The 17,401-nt window shown below is 39.6% G+C and overlaps 1 protein-coding gene across 2 annotated transcripts in view; it reads left to right on the top strand.

Moving 5' to 3' along the window:
* TGFBR3 (transforming growth factor beta receptor 3) overlaps positions 1-16,920 on the top strand; it is a 127,469-nt gene extending 110,549 nt beyond the window's left edge. For both annotated transcript variants that reach the window (XM_026854089.1, XM_026854088.1), the window contains exons 12-17: positions 245-412; positions 3,075-3,374; positions 4,173-4,293; positions 8,287-8,322; positions 10,401-10,508; positions 16,663-16,920. In XM_026854089.1, coding sequence (XP_026709890.1) covers positions 245-412; positions 3,075-3,374; positions 4,173-4,293; positions 8,287-8,322; positions 10,401-10,508; positions 16,663-16,781 — 852 coding nt within the window. In that variant the 3' untranslated portion in view covers positions 16,782-16,920. The remainder of the gene's footprint in view (positions 1-244; positions 413-3,074; positions 3,375-4,172; positions 4,294-8,286; positions 8,323-10,400; positions 10,509-16,662) is intronic.
* The last annotated feature ends 481 nt before the right edge of the window (positions 16,921-17,401 follow it).

Raw genomic sequence — 17,401 nt, 5'->3', positions numbered from 1 at the left:
GGTTTGCACCTGACATTAGAGAAATGCCTGTTGTAATAAGCACTTCCCATAAATCACGTTAATTGTGTAGCAATTAGTTTGTCTTTAAACACATTTCTTCTCACTTCTATTTCTTGTGACCCTGTTGAAGGTTTGCACTAAGTAGATGCAACATGGGAGGGCCTGTATTGTACACTCCAAATTTGTCTTTATCCAGCTACTGCTCCTGACTCAGGATGTTATTGTGTTGTTTTTTTCATTTCAGTTTAATTGCACGTTGCACCAGCCAGAGGATGACAGAGGCATGTTCTGGCCTCCTGAACCACGCATCACCAATGTGACCTTCAACATGGAGCTGTACAAAACAGATCTGTTCCTTGCTCCCTCCCAAGGACTCTTCTCTGTTGCTGAGAATGGGCCAATATATGTAGAGGTAAAAGGCTTTCAAACTGCAGGAAACATTTTGCAAGGCCATGAAACTGAGCCAGATCTGTTCTTGTCAGTTGAAAGGTCTCATTGTGCAGTTGCTTTAGGCAGACAGGTAGGTACTTTAGGCTGCAGAGAATAGAAACTGGGATAAGAAGCAGGGCAATGTTTTGGGTCAAAATCAAAGGATTTTTGCAAAAATGGATGAATTTAACTTCAAGGTGAATTGGCCATTCTTGCCAAATCTTCTTTTCTGTTCTCTGAGCTCTTGCTCTGAACTGGCATTTCCTTATGAAGACTTCAGGGTTCATCTTATTGGGTAATACGGCTGAACCTGCTTAGAAAGACGTAAAATGCAAAAACTGATTACGAGTCTCTGTCTTCCATATGCTGGTGTTCTCGTGTGACAAAGTTAATATGGATTCTGATCTCTCTCTGATCCACTTACAAACACCAGTTACAATCCTTTTGAATGCTACCACATAAGATCTAACAGCTTTAGATAAATAAGACCAGCAAACTCAACAGCCAGGTACCCTTGATTTCAGCTGCGTTTTGGACCTGGTAATATTTCCATGGGTTGCTAAGTTGCTTGTGAAATCTGAGGAATTTCAAACCAATACAGTCAGTATTTCAAAGATAGTCATGTGAATAGGATTCTGCATTTTTCAAATAATGGTAGGCATTAATAAATACAACATTGGCAATGAAGTTGTATCACTAACTTATAGATGAGTAAATCACAAGTGGTGAGCTATGGTCTTATAAGATCAGGAAAACTAGTATATTGACTGAAGCAGTGCTGTGCCATGTTTCTCTTGCCCAAGTTAGTTCCTCTTTGTGAGCTCATGTTGCACATGATAAGCATAGGGGCCCATTTGACATTGGAGCAGTTTTCTTCATTGTTTGAGTGTGTTGTATCTCTTCCCCATTCTCTACCCAGTGAAAAGTACTTAAGGCAGTTGAAGAAAAAAAAAAAAGTATATCATGCTCAGTTAAGAGTATGTTTATAAAAGACTTTTTTTTAAATTTCATTTGGATAAAACCAGCTGCTTCCTTCAGCAATCTGGGATGAATCCCCCTGGCTCTGAGCCCTCTGGATTTGTCTGAGTTTGGAGCTGTTTATTCAGACAGATGTTCTGATTTCTTCATCACCCGTCCTGGCAGAAGCCTTTTTTTTTTTTTTTGTTTCTCCTTCTTGCACAGTGGAAAATCTGTATCAGTTTTGAACTTCTGTGACTCCTTTTTTAGCTGATGATTTTTTTTTCTTTTTTTTAGATATTTTTTTTTCTTTTTTTGTTTTGTTAACAAACATTTTTGGGTTTTGGTCAATAAATTGCTTAGGTCATAATCTGTAAGAAGTCTGCTAAAAATGTTGGGGTTTTTGTATTTTAATATTTGGCTTTCTTTGTTGTTCTCTGCTGTCAATTTCTTATCATATTCTGGTCTCACCTTCCTCCTGTAGTTCTTTTCTTGAGATATCATTCATCCTTTTATTTACCTGATGGTGTTTCATGATACTGTAGTATGCCTGTCCTCCTTGCCATAATCTTTTTTAACTAGTTCACACCATCCACTTCTTTGCCTGTCAGTATCTGTGGCTTGACTTTCATTTATCAGTCTTCATTTCTGTTCTCTTTAGATGATCTTTCTTGCTTAGATGCTTCAGCACATCCCATCATGTCTAATTTGATTGCTGATCACATAAGGGAGAGAAAAAAATGAGAAATGCCTTTATTCACTGCACAACTCATAGCATCCAAAAATTTCTGTATAGACCACAGGAAAATTTGGCAGGCTCTTTAAATATACATGCAGTGCATATGGATTAAGTACACATTTAAAAGCACATTTCTTCTAAGGAAATGATTTCTTGTGGAACTGTTTTCACCAGGTAGTGTTAATGGTTAGGCACAACACTTCTGTTATTTATTAAAAACAACATGCTTCATTTGTTAGAAATTCCATTTGAATCTTTTTCCTAAATATTCTGTAGCATTGCTTGTCTGCATTCCAGTCCAGCTGAACAACATCAGTGCTCTGGAAGTTTGCAGTCTTAATAATTTTTCTTAAAAGAATATGAATTTTAGGCTTACAATAAACTAAAAAGATCATTTCAGAAGAAATTATGGCACTTTAGGAGGCTCCTCTACCCCCAGTCCAGGAATGCCACCCACACATCAGACCATGACCTCCTCTCTGCCTCTGCATTCCTCTCCTGGCTGGGGGTGGGTTCTCTGTTGTGTCTGTTGCTTTAATTTTTTTCTTTTTCATTAAGATTTCAAACAGATACAAAGACATGGAATTAGTAATTGACTTCCATACAGCTCTATTATGTCTGTGTGTCTAAGGGAAGAAGCAGCATCTCAGGTGGCGGTCACAGTCATTACCTACCTGCCTGATCTGGACTGTGTTTTTCATCTGCTTTCGGATATATAAGGGATTACTGTACTTATGCATGGTTATGCTATTAAACAGCTGCTGATTTTTGAAACCGCAGATTTTTTTGACTCTCAGTTTGACAGTCTACCCTTAGTGTTTAGCTTTCAAAATAGTTCAGACTGGAAGTGGCACTGGAAAACTGCTTAAAAAATTGTTGAAAGCGTTAATGAAATGTGAACTAAAAATGTCATTTCTGAGGTCTTACCATCTCTTTCTTTTTAATGCAGGTGTCTGTGACTAAAGCTGACAGATCCTTGGGCTTCGCCATTCAAACATGCTTTGTTTCCCCATTTTCAAATCCAGATAGAATGTCTGACTACACCATTATAGAAAACATTTGTCCTAAAGATGAATCTGTTAAATTCTACAGTGTTGAGAAGGTGAACTTTCCAATACCACATGCACAGAAGGACAAAAAAAGATTTAGCTTTGTGTTTAAACCAATGTTCAACATCTCACTGCTCTTTCTTCACTGCGAGTTGACTTTGTGTACAAATAAAGACAAAGATACTCAAGGACTGCCAAGGGTCAGTAATTTATTAGTCTAAACTTCTGATTTAGGGGAGAATAAGATATTCTTTTAATCTGAACTTTGAAGTCAATAAATAGTTTTCTATGGAATTGATACACTGAACATGGTATCTCTAGGCTCAAGTTATGATGCTGTGCATTTTGACTGTGTAATGTACAGTTTCTGTTTAAATTTCATTAGGTGGTTACATGAGATAAATAGAAATTGCTTTATATTATGCAAGTGGTTCAGATTTATCATTACTATCCATATCGCATCCATATTCAAAGTGAAAAAAAATGTTAGCTTTAATTTCCAAAACTGTGCATAATATCAGATAATATTGCAATCTAATTGTTGCAAAAGAGCATTGCTGAATTTTGATTTGTAGCTAATGGAAATGGCTCTAAATTAGTTGTTAAAGAATTTGTTCTAAGAATATTTTACTGTGAGGTTTTTGCACATCCCCCTTAAAATGTGGCGGGGGTTTTAAGGGGTTTGTCATTTGTTAGGGGCCACAGTTTTGGCTATGAGATTTTTAAAAAACATTTGTCCTAAATAAAATAATTACTATCATTTAAGTTCAGTAGCAACACTCTCGAAAAGGTTAGAGGGTCCTTAATGAAGGCAAGGGTTGCATCCTAAAGCAGAGCTAAGTATTACCTTTGCCAGTACATTACACAGGGGTGGTTTGGAGGTTTTCCTCTTTTTTTGGTAAATAATACAGGATAAAACTGATAAGGAGGCAGCTGGCACAGCTGTCCTAGCAGATGGGCGACTCTCTGACCTCACACGCTGTTTTTCCCACTCGCAGTGCATTCCTCCTGATGAAGCTTGCACCTCTCTCAATGTGGATATTATCTTGGCCATGATGCACAACAAGAAAACCTTCACCAAGCCCCTTGTTGTAATAACACATGAAGGAAAACCAGAAGGTATGAAAATGAGCTGGAACTGTTTGTTAAAACTAAAAGTAATATATTGTGTATACATGTTATATTGTGTATACATACAGCTGCTTGAAATGAGGGAGTACTCTTAAGTATGTGACATTGTATAATCTTGTGGTGAAACTGTGTTTGTAAGATGTTATTTGTTTAGACATCTCCCTAGCAGCCATCATCATGGCAGTTCATTGCCATTTTTAAACTGTTTTTATTGATCTCTGGGCACGTGGTTTTGCCAGGCATTGAGAAAGGAATACCGTACTACACAACAGTATGGGTTTCAGAAGTATGAATACAGCAGTAGCACTTCCAGCAACTTCTTGTTGCCCAGAGATCAAAGCCAGTGCTCTGCTCCCTGCTGTATCATTTGTTTATTGTGCTTGTAAATGCATATTTAGAAATAACAACAATGGAATTACAAAGTATGGAGGATGCTAGAGCCTGATAAGTTTGTAAAGCAAAGAGGTGGCCACCAGACAGAAGCTCATGACTATTGAACTATTAAGAGCGAAAGATGAGATGTGCAGAAGTATTGTAACTCCACTTTGGTGGGGCTTGTTTGATTACATAATCTTTATGGAAATAACCACAAGTATGGCTAGTAACTGGTTGAAGGAGTTGGAAAGGCTGAAGAGCATTATAAGATAATGCCAAACGGCATGATGAAACTGTACTCAAGTCTAAGAATATGCCCTGTCAGTGATGAAAAATAAGAACTGTTTCCACAGTTTCACTTAATTTGAAAGGTTTTTTTTTAGTGAATCCCTCTGACAACAGCACCAGTCATGTTTTGAGCTTTTGTAGAAGAAAATATATGTGCAGTATCTTTTCTTTTTGTATCAGCATGGGAGTTTAATCAGAAGCTTCAGGGGCTTCACATGCACATCAAAATCTTCCAATTGTGTTCAAAGGCTGTTTGACCTTTGGAATGCTTTTGGAGGAGTGTCAAAAGGATGGAGATCAGAAGTCCTTTAACCACTGTTGTACAGTGTGTGCTTTTTAGTCTTCAAACAATTTAAAGTACCATATAGCATTGCTAGGGAACATAAGCAACAACTGTTTCTGTTTAACTCTGCAAGTCAGCTCATGTTTAGTTTTGGGGGTTTTTTTTACAAATTTGTTAATACAGATCAAATCCGCTATGAATTAAAGGCAAGTATTTGATCTGTCAGTGCAGTGCAACTAAAACTATGCTTTGGGCATGATTCTGCACTCTTTTCTTTTTTGCAAAGCTCTCTTTTTTTCAGTGGTTATTCTATTGGGAATGAGTAAATCCTGCAACTGAAGTTCAGCTTTCAATAAACAGACTCATACTCTGAGCTCTCTTGCCCTTCCGATGTGTGGAGCATTGTGCGCAGCTCCCGTCTCAGGCTCCACTCAGAATGTTGTCTTTGTCAGAGGCACAAGGTCTTAGTGTGCAAAGACGATCTAAATTTATAAAGATTAGTTACAAGACAACAGTGTGATAGAGTGTTTTGTTGCATTGTGGGTGATTTAGTCTAATTGTGGGATGTTTGGTGGAAATCTCTCCAGCATATCACAGCTTTCAGACATAATACAAAGTGGCATATTAACAACGTAGCTTTGTTGGTATGCAGTTGCTCTGCAGTGAATCAAGCAACCCCTGTCTAAAAGCCAAATGGCATTGTTGGCCAATACGTGAACCTAAGACTTGGAGAAGAAATTATTGCATTACTGAACAGGAGAATTTACATCTTGGAGGTGGTGGTCTTCATTTTCTTTCATATGAACAGGCCAGCTTTCACGTTGTAAACCATATTATGTGAGTTCCAGCCATTGGACCTGCTCTCCAAGCCCAGTGTAGAAGTCATGCACTTGACATTTCAAAAGTCAGAACAAACTGGTCGTTGCAAAGGTGCAATCTTTTTTTTCTTCAGACATAAGCTTGTGACTGTCACTGACTAATAGAAATCACAACTGTATATCTAAATAAGAGTAAATTTTCCTGCCCTCCTAATTTTGTTAGTTATTTTAAAAACTCAGTTGCTTTTGTTATTGCGGTAGATCCTGATTCAATTGTCTAAAACCTAACTCCATGCTACATTCCCTTTTCCCTTGTATTACTGCATTTCATGCACATGCTCTCCCCCACTTCAAAGAAAGGCATATAGATGGCCATTTAAATGCTAGGACACACATGTTCTTCTGTTGAAATAATCTACCAATGTCATTGTTCAGATTTTTGCGAAATGTGGGAACTTCAGAGGTCAAGTGAGCAGCTAATAAGTGCTTCTATCCTACAAAGGTATAGAAAATAATGATAATTTCTAAAGGCTGGCTGCTGATGTTTTTTAATTAGATGCTTTTCCTGGACCTCGAGGATTCCCACAGCTTCTGTGTTGCTCTGAGCAAACCACATTAAAATAGATGTAAGAACTGGACAACTGGAGAGAATCGATAATGAGCTACACAGCCTATCATTAATTAGCAGACTTTTTATTCTTTGTAGAGAGGCCAATGACAAAATGAGCATGGAAAATTCATTCTCCCCTCAGCTCAGAAGGCATTTTCTTGGCACTTGGGATATGTTAGTGGAGTGCTTGGACAATCTGACAGTGCCATTACCCATGTTTGTACTGTTTAGTGCTCCTTGGTTTCAGTCCAGTCTTCCTCACAAATCTTACATTCAGTTTTTGCTGTTATGTGCTCTTGATGATTTTCCAGCTTATTTGTGCATGCACACACACCCACCTGCATGCCCCTCTATGTTCTCACCTGTTTCCTACTACTGGTCCACCTGTTTCCTACCATACTGCCAAGAGTGATCTGGAAAATACTTGTGTGTTAGAACAAGTGACAATAATGCAGGTTAACGATAAAATCTTTTTTGGATTTTGTAAGCACATGTATCTTGGAACCTGATGATTATATAGGATATTGCTGAAAGTTTAGTGCTGCCATTTGGGTTTTAGAAGTTAGAAACATAGTTTAAAAATGCTTTAAATAAATATATTTTCAGTATTTTTGAGCTGCTCTGTTTATATAGCAATTAAACTTTTTTTTCAGTTGCTAAAGGTACAAAAACAAGTATTGAAACACTGTCTTATCAAACCCTTTTACAACTGTTGCACTGAACACACTCAGATATGCCAGAATTTAAGTGAGTTCTCTAGGTTACTGAGCTATCCAGAAGTAAACTGTAGCTAACCGAACAGGTTCTCAGGTCTGAAGCCAGAATCTCTGGCTCTTCTACTTGAGGTGGCATTCTTGGAGAAAGATAAGAGAAGCCAGTTAAGCAAAAGAAAGGAAAATTCTTCACTTTTTTAACATATGTTTACTCATCTCTTTCTGTTACATGCTGATAATGATGATGATATTTGATATTCTTGCCAAGAATAATAGCTTTGATATAACAGCTATGATATTTATTTCCTATATATAATTAAAAAACAAAACAAAAAACCCACCTAACTTCCAAGACAGAATACAGAGTAGGACTCAGGAAAATGTGTGAATCAACACATAATCGTGCCATTTGGACAAAGCAGTGTGTCATGCCATAATATTGAGTTTTCTTTAGAGCTGATAGTGTTTTGTGACTTACCATGCTGGTATCTCATGTTTGCGATTAGTGAGTAGTCAGATGAATATAAATATGAATCTTAAAACAGCCTTTGCAATCTGCGCTTTTTAAGAGCTCTACATAGGGATAACCAGAGTTCCTGTGGGTCTGACCTGATGACATCTGGATGGGAAAGGTTGCAGTGTACTTGCCAGCAAAATATATGATGCATGAACTATACTGTAGATATGTTCCCCCAAGGAATGATTGATATACAAAAAGAATTTTTCTGAGCTGAGCAAGATTATTGAGTTCGGGCTGGTTTTCCTGAAGTTCCTGGTTTGGAAAAGTTACAATTAATGTCTTCATCAGATTCTGAAGGTTGCTTGTGTAATTTGTAGGCTGATTATGGAACCCTGTCTAATGTTTTGGGGCATTTTGTTTTGTTTTTAAATTAGATCCTTCCCTTCCAAAGCCAAATGTGAGACAACCACGTAAGTAACTCTTAAACCAATCTCCTTTAAGCCTTAAACTTTTGTCTAGAAAGTATTAAGTCAATGAAGAAAATTATTTTCGGTCTTTCTGAGTGTATATGTGTTAAATTCTGGGAGAGAACAGAATTCTGGTTGTATTGATGATTAAGAGACTCCCATCAGCATTTAGAGAGAAGGGCTGTGACCTTCTGTATATGTAAAAATCAAATTTAGGATAGACTAGCCCTTAGCAAGTTCATTTGCTGATCTGTGTGTGTTACTTCCCACTTCTCTAAGTCCACTGCTTCCCAATACCAGGGTTTCACCAGCAGTGCCATCTCACAGAGCTCCTGTGTCCTACTCCAAGCCTCACTCCTACCCTGCACTGCAGCTGGCCACACCCCCAGTTACTCTGGCATCAGCATTTGCAGGTCGTGATGTAGATGAGATCACTGACTTGATAAGGATTCGTTTCTTTGTTTTTTCTGTTGTCTTGGTGTAGTGAATTATAACTGAGGTCACTACTGACCCAGGAAGGGGAGTAAAGCAGAGAAACAGCACTAGAAGACAATAACAAGCAGGAAGGTGAAGATGATTTGTAGCTAAAACCAAGAATGAATGGACAAAAGGGAAGACTAGAAGAGGAAGTGCAAAAAGGTTTTTTTTCCTCTGCTCCTGTCCCTATGTCTTTGGGGCTAAATTTGCTCAAAATAGCAAGGGGAATGAGAAATCATGCTTCTGTCACTTCAGCCTCCATGTGACTTTCTACTCTCCACTAGATTTCCTCCTAAGAGGAGAGAACACTGGCTGGGGCCTTGTGGGAAAAACAGTTGAGTTTAGGAGCGTCTTTTTTGTTTGTGTTTAAAATGACCAGATGTGGTCAAAGGAATCAGAAATAGTCTGATAGAAAGTTTTTCTCCCATTTCTTCTAAGCCACTATCTGTCAGGTGTTGCGTGTGCGAACTTGGTCACAAGCACTCAGAAATGGGTCCTGAAGGCCATTGCCAGCAGGAACTGCTGGAGAAGACATTTGTCAACACGGAAAAAGGGGAATGGCCCTGAAGGTGTCAAGAGCTGTTGGGCTAGGGGATATCCATAGGGACATCTGCTGGATGCAACAACGTGTAAAGTGAGGGTGTTGGTTGTGTTTTCAGAACTGAGATTCCTCTGAAGGATACTACTGAGAAGATCCAGTCAGCTCATTTCCTGGCTTAGCTAGCCAGCTTAGTAAAATGTTATTTACTGGCCTAAGCCATTTTGTGCACTGGGAGACATTAAAAATACTGAAACTAAAAATCAATTTTGTAGGAAGAAATTTCCCCAAATGATGGCCGAAGGAGTGATGATTTTTATTTTTTTTTAAAAAAAGTATTTCTACTCACCACAAAGAAAACACAAGAGCTGAAAGTTTGTCTGTTTGGATGGTTAACAGGGGAGGGCAATACATCCAGGAACCAGATGCTCTTACCCTTGAAATGGTACTGCAAAAGAGCCTCTCCCCTAGAAAGTTTGCGAGCGCGTGTGTGTTTCTATTTTTGCACTCTGGAATTAATTTCAGTTATTGAAAGCATTGCCAAATGTGAAAAACAATTGTTTCTATTTATGTTTTCGCTGACTTTTTGCTGGCATCTTTTCCCTCTTAACAGCAGTTCCGTTCTCCACCTAGATTTCAGACTGAACTTGCAGGAGATGTAGGGGAAAGTTTGCTTGAGTGTTAGGGCATTTAAATGAAAAGCATATTTTGCCAAAAATCTCAGCCTTTTTAAAACACGTTTTTAAGATAAATGGATATTTAATTGAAAGCAAGTTATTAACAGCCAACTGAAAATGCTTAATTTTTGCAATGTTTTCCAGATTTGGGTGTGCTGAGCTGGGGTTTTGTTTTGTGATGTAAAACAGTTGGTTGGACTGAAGCCAGTCTCTGAAAGCATCACTTTTATTTCCTTGATGCAAATCTGCTAGTCTGTTCCTTAAAATGGTGCTTAATTAACTAAGAATTTTTTTAAAACTTTTCCATGAAAGTTTAAGGTTGAAATCTGTAGCACAGTATTTGCCACTGAAAATAAAAAGTTCTTATTATGTGTGTTTACCTTGTGTAGCTGTGTTCTACGGTCTGGACACGCTGACTGTCGTGGGCATTGCTTTTGCGGCATTTGTAATTGGAGCCCTGCTAACAGGAGCACTCTGGTTTATCTACTCTCACACAGGTAAGGGTGAGGGCTTTTACAGATCTCAGTGCAGGTCATGCCACAGGAAATGCACTGTGGTTTGAACTCTTATAAGGTGGGAGGGAAGGGGAGGGGGGCCTTTTTTTTATTACTCTGTTCTTAATAGAATGTTTTCCAGCAACTCCTCCCATGAGCCTGTTGGTGCGTATCAGCAGATTGATACCCGCCCTTCCCTAAAGGGAGATGTTATGCATTATGAGCATGACTTAGAATTTGCTTAAAATAATTTTAAATGCAAATCTTGAAAACTGACTTGGGGCATAACTAAAACTGAGTATTTCTGGCTTGTGCATTATCATTAGTAGCATCTCTGTATTTCAAATTTAGTTAACATTTCAGTTAACGGATCCCTCTTGGTTCCAATACTCCTTTTTAAAAAGTTTTTTGAAGTTGCTAAATTAGACTATGACTAGGAATGAGATATGATCAGTACAAGGACTGGGCCAAATGTCTAAAAGAATGCTTTATTTACATAGATGTATTCTGAATGTAACTAGACTTGAAAATGTTTCTTGGGCCTTGATTACATATAATTTTTGCTAAACTAAATTAGCAGAAATACAATACTGTATTGGAAGAAGAGGGAGTTTGGGGAGCTTTCTGTTGCATGTAATCTGCAAGGTGGTACAGACAGAAACTGGACACTGATGGGGCCTTGATTTGCAGCATCAGACCTTGGCTCCTTGTGGATTATGGGGTATCTCAGGATCCCTACCGCATGCAGGACTCCCAACGACTTCCACTTTTGTCTTCACAAGACCCTACCAAGATCTCTGGGAGGTGGGGAGAATGTGAGGTCAATTACTCCAAACCTGTGCAGCTCTGGAGCACTGGAATTCTCCTGTAGCCCCTGCAGGGTTTTTTCAGCATCTAAAACTTCATGAACGCTATGCAGGAGTAAGAATCTGGCCCTGTCAGGTCAGAGTTTCTGTAAATATTACGACCCAGGAGATTATGTTAATTTGGGAAAAAAGCCTTCTGTGTTTTTTTTTTCCAGTTGGCAGTACAACTTTGTATAAGCAGTTTAATACTTCTCAATGCATGAGCTGTGTATGAAGCTTGTTTGGAATTGGAGCTAATGTGTAAAATTTAAAGTTTGTGATAATATGTATAAATAGTATAATTCTGCCTCATAATACTGAAACATTGTGGAAGAAAAGCAAGTGTAGTTTCAATGAGTAAATGTGTAAGGTAAGAAGGTAATTTCCAAATAGGTAGTCTTTCTTAACAAAAAATTAAAACAGTTGTTAAATTAATGTTGTTGGCCCTGCATTTGTGGAAGTTTAATCTCTGTTCATATACAGAACCACCTATAGACATGTGTTGTGTGTCAGTAGCCAAGGCACACTGGGAAGCCAACATGATAAATCCTTCAGCAACAATAGGACTTGGACCAAAGTACAGAAGTCATAGTGACCTTGCACAAGCAATGGAGGGGCCAGCTACTCTGGCTTCATGTTTGAGAGATGAAAATAAGTGAAGAAAAAGGCCAGACAAAAAGTAATAAATGGGAAGAAGAGACAGGAAGGGGACATTGTAACTCATCAGATCAGAGAATCACAGAAATAATAAAAAATATCTAGGAAGTTATCTGGTTCTGATTTTTCAAAGGATTGTGAAGGTGAACCTATGCTCTTGTGCACATAATTTTTCTGTGCATAGTATCTTGTATCTGCACAGCAGAACTTGTATCAGAGTGCAGTGAAGGCTCTGGCAGGGACAGTGTTTTAAAGGACGGCTGCTGTGGCAGACAAGATAATCCATCTACAGTGGAAACATTTTAGAGCTGGCTGCAGACTTTTATTAAAATAAGGAGGAAAGGGAGAAAAATCTCAATTTAATCTACAGAGAGGCTGTTTTTTTGCCGTTAAAGAATTCATACATTTCTGAATTGTGTTCTGAAATCTCATATTTTGTAGAAAGTAGCACTGGGTTTTTAACACATGATTTACACCAAAGGTTAGAAAATGAGTTCTTTCTAAAACTGTGCTTTGGTGATACTCAGAGCACAGACAAAAGCTACTGCTGTTGGAGAATGGCAACTTGGGATGTGTGAAGTAAGGTATTTTTGTTGCTGTAGTGCTAGATGCAATACAACAAAAGGCTGCCTTTTTGCCAGTAGTAAGGTTTGCTGATATGCTTTTATTAGTATGTCTCTACTGGCAGACTCCATTGGAGCATGGATAAAGCTTTACATGAATGAGTTCTTTTGTTCATCCGGATAGGCTATTAACATTAAAATCTAAACAACTGATAGCATAAAAGAACTACAAAATAAGTAGAATTTCATCTCCAAATACTGAACAAGCTTTTTTCACGTAGGGCTTTTGCTGATTTCAGTAATGAAAAATTTCTGCCAAGGCATCAGAATTGTGCTTTATAATACCCTAAGTTCTCTGAAACAATTCAATGTGGAGTACAGATGTCCTAAGACACACAGGTAGTAGGGGAAGACTGGGAAGCTAGGATTATAACAACAGAGGAGGAATCTTAACTGACTTTTCTGCAAAAGGACTCTGTACTTCTGATCCTTTCTCCAGTCAGTTAAAGGACATGAAAGGTGGCTGAAAGCTTTCCACAGCAGTGTTGGTCATCCCCAGAGAGGACCCAAGAACAAAGGGAAACTAGGAGAGATTTGCCACAATTAACCCAATATACCTGGGTGTCTTAAGAAGCAACAGTTTTACAGGATGGATGCAGAAACCCTTCAAAGTTTAACTTAAACCCTTTAAAAATTAATGTAATAAATATCTATCAGTGTAATATCTGTCTCAGTAGGGATAGTTGACTATGTTTAGGAAGGGATGTGCATGAGGCTGATTAGTTAGGCTGCTAAACTAAGTAAACTGTGTTATACAGAACATCAGTTGCTTCATTCTCTTAAAAAGCATGCTTCCTTCTTCAGGCAGTGTTGCAAGTTGAGAGGATAAAACGTTCCAAAATCTGAGAAGTTAAAAGCGTCCCTCCTCCCCCACTTCTCCCTTTTTTTTTATGGGATCTGATTTAAAATAAACTGACATAGCAACCAATTATATTTGGCAAATGGAGATAGAAAAGCAAACATTCAGACTTCCTGGACAGGGAGTACAACTGGCGGCTTTCCTAAGTGTGAATAATAAAGTGCATGTTGTTGCATTCAGATGGGTAAAAGCTTGTTTACTGTCAATAGAGGAGACATGTCCATTTTGTGCAGTTCTGATTCAGTAACATGAGATACATGAAGCTGTTTACACGAAAAAGACAGATGGGGAATGCCTCTTCAGTGATAGTTTACATTTCTTTACATCCTTTGCACGAATATTCTTTAAAAAAGCTTTGCTACAAATTAGCTAGGTGTTGAGGAAATAAAATGCAGGAAAAATCAGCCAGTCCAGATTTATTTCCTAGACTGTCTTCATAATGTTGCTGTGATTTGGACTTTTTTTTTCCTTGAGGACATCAAGAATTTGTTGTTGTTTTTCAACAAGTAATAGTGGTATATCAGAGCGGCTGATCGTGCTCTAAAAATGAAGGGCTGCAGAGGCAGTTGAATTACAGCAGAGGGAAGGGGGCTCCCACCCCAAACTGAAGGGATGGTGCTTCCTAAGACACTTTCCGAAGGAGCCAGGAGGAGTAGAGCACATTGTTGGGCTCCCACAGGGACTCCAACACCGGCCTTGTCACTTTGCCATAAAATAAAAACAACATGGGTTTAGCTTATAAATGAATTTATGGTTAAATGCATACAGATTGTATTGACATGCCGAGGCTGACGCAAAGCTGCGTGTAGTCATGTGGTTTGTAAAACGGGTGACAGTGGAGCTGCACAGAGCTGGTGGGAGGGTACGGGGGCCCCGCGGGGGAGTGAGGCGGCCGCGGCTCCTCTACACAGCCCTGCCGGCTTCTCCTGCTGCTGGGGTAGCGGATCGCCAGCTTGTTTTCTGACGTTCGTGTTTGCTTGTTTTGTTTTAATGAAAGGGAGTTTGCTTATCACTGCCTGTGTAAATACATCCTGTAGTACAAAAGGAAGGAAGACCTGTACACAAACAACTGGAGGAGAAGGGAGCAAGTCAGGAGGGGAAGACATCCAAACAAGGCTTATGAAAGCTTCTACAGCACGATGACACAGACATTGATTTGATACAGATTTTTCTGATGGGTTGCAAAGTCGTTTCCAGTGCAAGTTAGAGCTGAAACTCAGTTTATTTACAGATGACTGGGGGTAGATTCTGACCTGCTGCATGTGAGCAGAAATCATGGGCGAACTACATAGTTATTTCTTACACTGGGAAAACCAGAATCAAAATTTGCTCACAAGAGTAAACACTGGACTGCTGAATTCAAGAGCAAGATCCTCACCCTCTTTTTAAATGTTTCATTGGCCTCCTGGGTGATGTGGTTTAGTTTTTGTTTTTCAGTCCTGTCCCGTCCCTTCTTCCCTCCCCATTCCTAAACCAGTGGGGTGTAAGGCAAGAGCTGTGCGCTGCGGGGCCTTACGTGCACTTACAGCTGTGGCTGCAGCGACAGCTAGCAGCAGACCTGCTGGTTTCCATTACAAAGAGCACTTGCAGCCTCTGCTGTGAGAAATCCTCAGACCTCCCTTGTTTGTAGCAGAGCTCTGAATACTGAGCAGCCTGCAGAAGGACATTTCCTGGCCTGAGACACAAAGTGTTAAAGGCGCACTTCCTCCGTGGCCACATTCCCGAGGAGCTCGGGCTCAGGCAGCTGGGCAGCAGCACAGAGGGCATGGGGATGTGCCAGAGCAGCTCCTCTGGGAGGAAGCTGGCTCGTCCCTGCTCTGTAACCCTCTGGATGCAAGCTGTGCCTCCAGCCTTCAACCTGTCACTGAAGCAATCACTGGGGAACAGGAGCTCTACCAAATCCTGAGCAGAGAAGAAAAATTGGACTCTGCAGACCTGGTCCTAGGGCATTGTGAAGCAGGAGATCTGCATCACTATAAACTCATGAGGCAGGAGATGTAGCAGCCTGTTTTTTTTTTTTCCCCAGTCGTTCCTGCCTGAGCTCCGGCAAAACATTTCCGTCTTGCTTCTTTGCTGGGAAAGCAGTTGTGCTGGTGCTGGCTGCCACGGTTAGTCTGCAGCTAGAGCAGCAGCAGTCTGTCCATATTAACTGTGTTGAGATCACAGGTTCACATCCTTAGAGATGAGCTCAAGAGAGGGGGCAGCTACAGTGCACATTATATAAACTTAGTCTTGCCATCTGTTTTGAAGAGACTATTTTGTAATATTGCAGATCTAAGGACTGTAACTTCAAAAATGCCACAGTTTACATGGCCTCATGATTTTTTAGCCATTCACATAATGGTGCAATTTTTGCTTCCATGCTAGTTGAGAATTCGATTTTTTTTCCATAGGATCTCAGCCACAGGTGCTGAAGAAGTGTGAGAAGAGCAGACAAAAATATAGGTTTTATCAGGAGCCATAAATCTGTCTTTTAACTCCCAGTGCTTGATTTGGCAATCCAAATAACAAAGGGCTCTTAGTTTGTCAGTAAACCATTAACAAGAAATACTAAGACTTCTTCTCACTACAGGTTATAAGTGCTACACATACTGTGGTAGTTATAGGGGAACATCCTGCGTGTTATATTTGGAGTAAATCAAGTCAAGCTTGAAGGGTAGCCTGTTGTTTTTCTACATGAAGAAAACTGACCATGTCTCAGGATATGCAGGATCTGGCTGATTGAAGAACATTGTCTTCAGCTCCACCTTCAGTAAATATGCTGCTCTATAAACTGGCATTTAAACTAAAGCCTGATTTTCATTGGCCTTTCTCCATGAAACAGCAAAGCTATAAAGGGGTCTGAGTCATGTAGCAGGACCCATTTGAGTGACAGCTGACAACAGAAGATGGACAGTGTCTATCTTGGAAGTTTCTATCAGCTGCTTTTAAAATGCTTGAGAAAACAGCAGTATTATTTTCCCCATGTGCATAACAATTATTTTCCCCAGGTGCCAAAGTCTAGTAGTATTTTCAACAGCATTTTGTCAGAGGTCTGTCACCCAAGATACTAACTGCATGGAAATACAAACCATCAGAAGAGGAAGGCTGGGAAAGAATGGATTATTGTTTTCTATGACAACTAACGTGTTGCATTTCCCTTCTCCCGACCCCACTTTTTCTCTCTCTCTCAGGGGAGACAGCGGGAAGACAGCAGGTCCCTACATCCCCACCAGCCTCCGAGAACAGCAGTGCAGCGCACAGCATCGGCAGCACACAGAGCACCCCCTGCTCTAGCAGCAGTGCAACCTAACGCAGGGGGAACACCGCTGAGGAGCGCCGTGGGAGTGCAGAGGTTCAAAGGACTGTGCGTGGACATCAGCTTTTTTAAGTTAAAAGGATTGGTTTAGTTGCTATTGAAAAAAATGAGGAGGGATTTTTCTACAGAAAAATTAAAAAAAAGACTGATTTTCTTTTGGGGAAGCCACTGTGTGTGTAAGTGTGTGTATATGTGCACACAATGCATGGATAAACACCGCCTGTTGGACCTTCTATAGCATGTTGTGCTACATGTGACAAAGCTACTAGTTTTACAGTACTGCAACCTGTTCTAGGGGTCTGTGGGCCCACAATGTGAAATCTATGCCAGTTTGGAAAAATGCTGCTTTGTCTGTATGACTTTTTTTCATTCCCTAAACCTTCTAATTGACACAAGGTATTCATTAAGGGAATTCAACAAGATAAGCAGAACAAAGATAATCTTAGGTCAAAGGATTTCTATTTGTCTAAGCCAGCAAGCCTCAAGGTCAGATCCCTTTGGTTAGTAACATTTTTTTACTTCAGCTATGTTTAGTCACTTTTGAGTAACCTTTGTTTTGTTAAGCTTAAGCTACAGCATCTCATTTGCTTTCCTGTTGTGTTTGCAGCTTCAGG

This window comes from Athene cunicularia (genome assembly GCF_003259725.1).
Source record: "Athene cunicularia isolate RWA chromosome 8 unlocalized genomic scaffold, athCun1 chr8_part1, whole genome shotgun sequence".
Lineage (NCBI taxonomy): Eukaryota > Metazoa > Chordata > Aves > Strigiformes > Strigidae > Athene > Athene cunicularia.
This window is presented reverse-complemented; position numbering and strand designations above follow the sequence as displayed.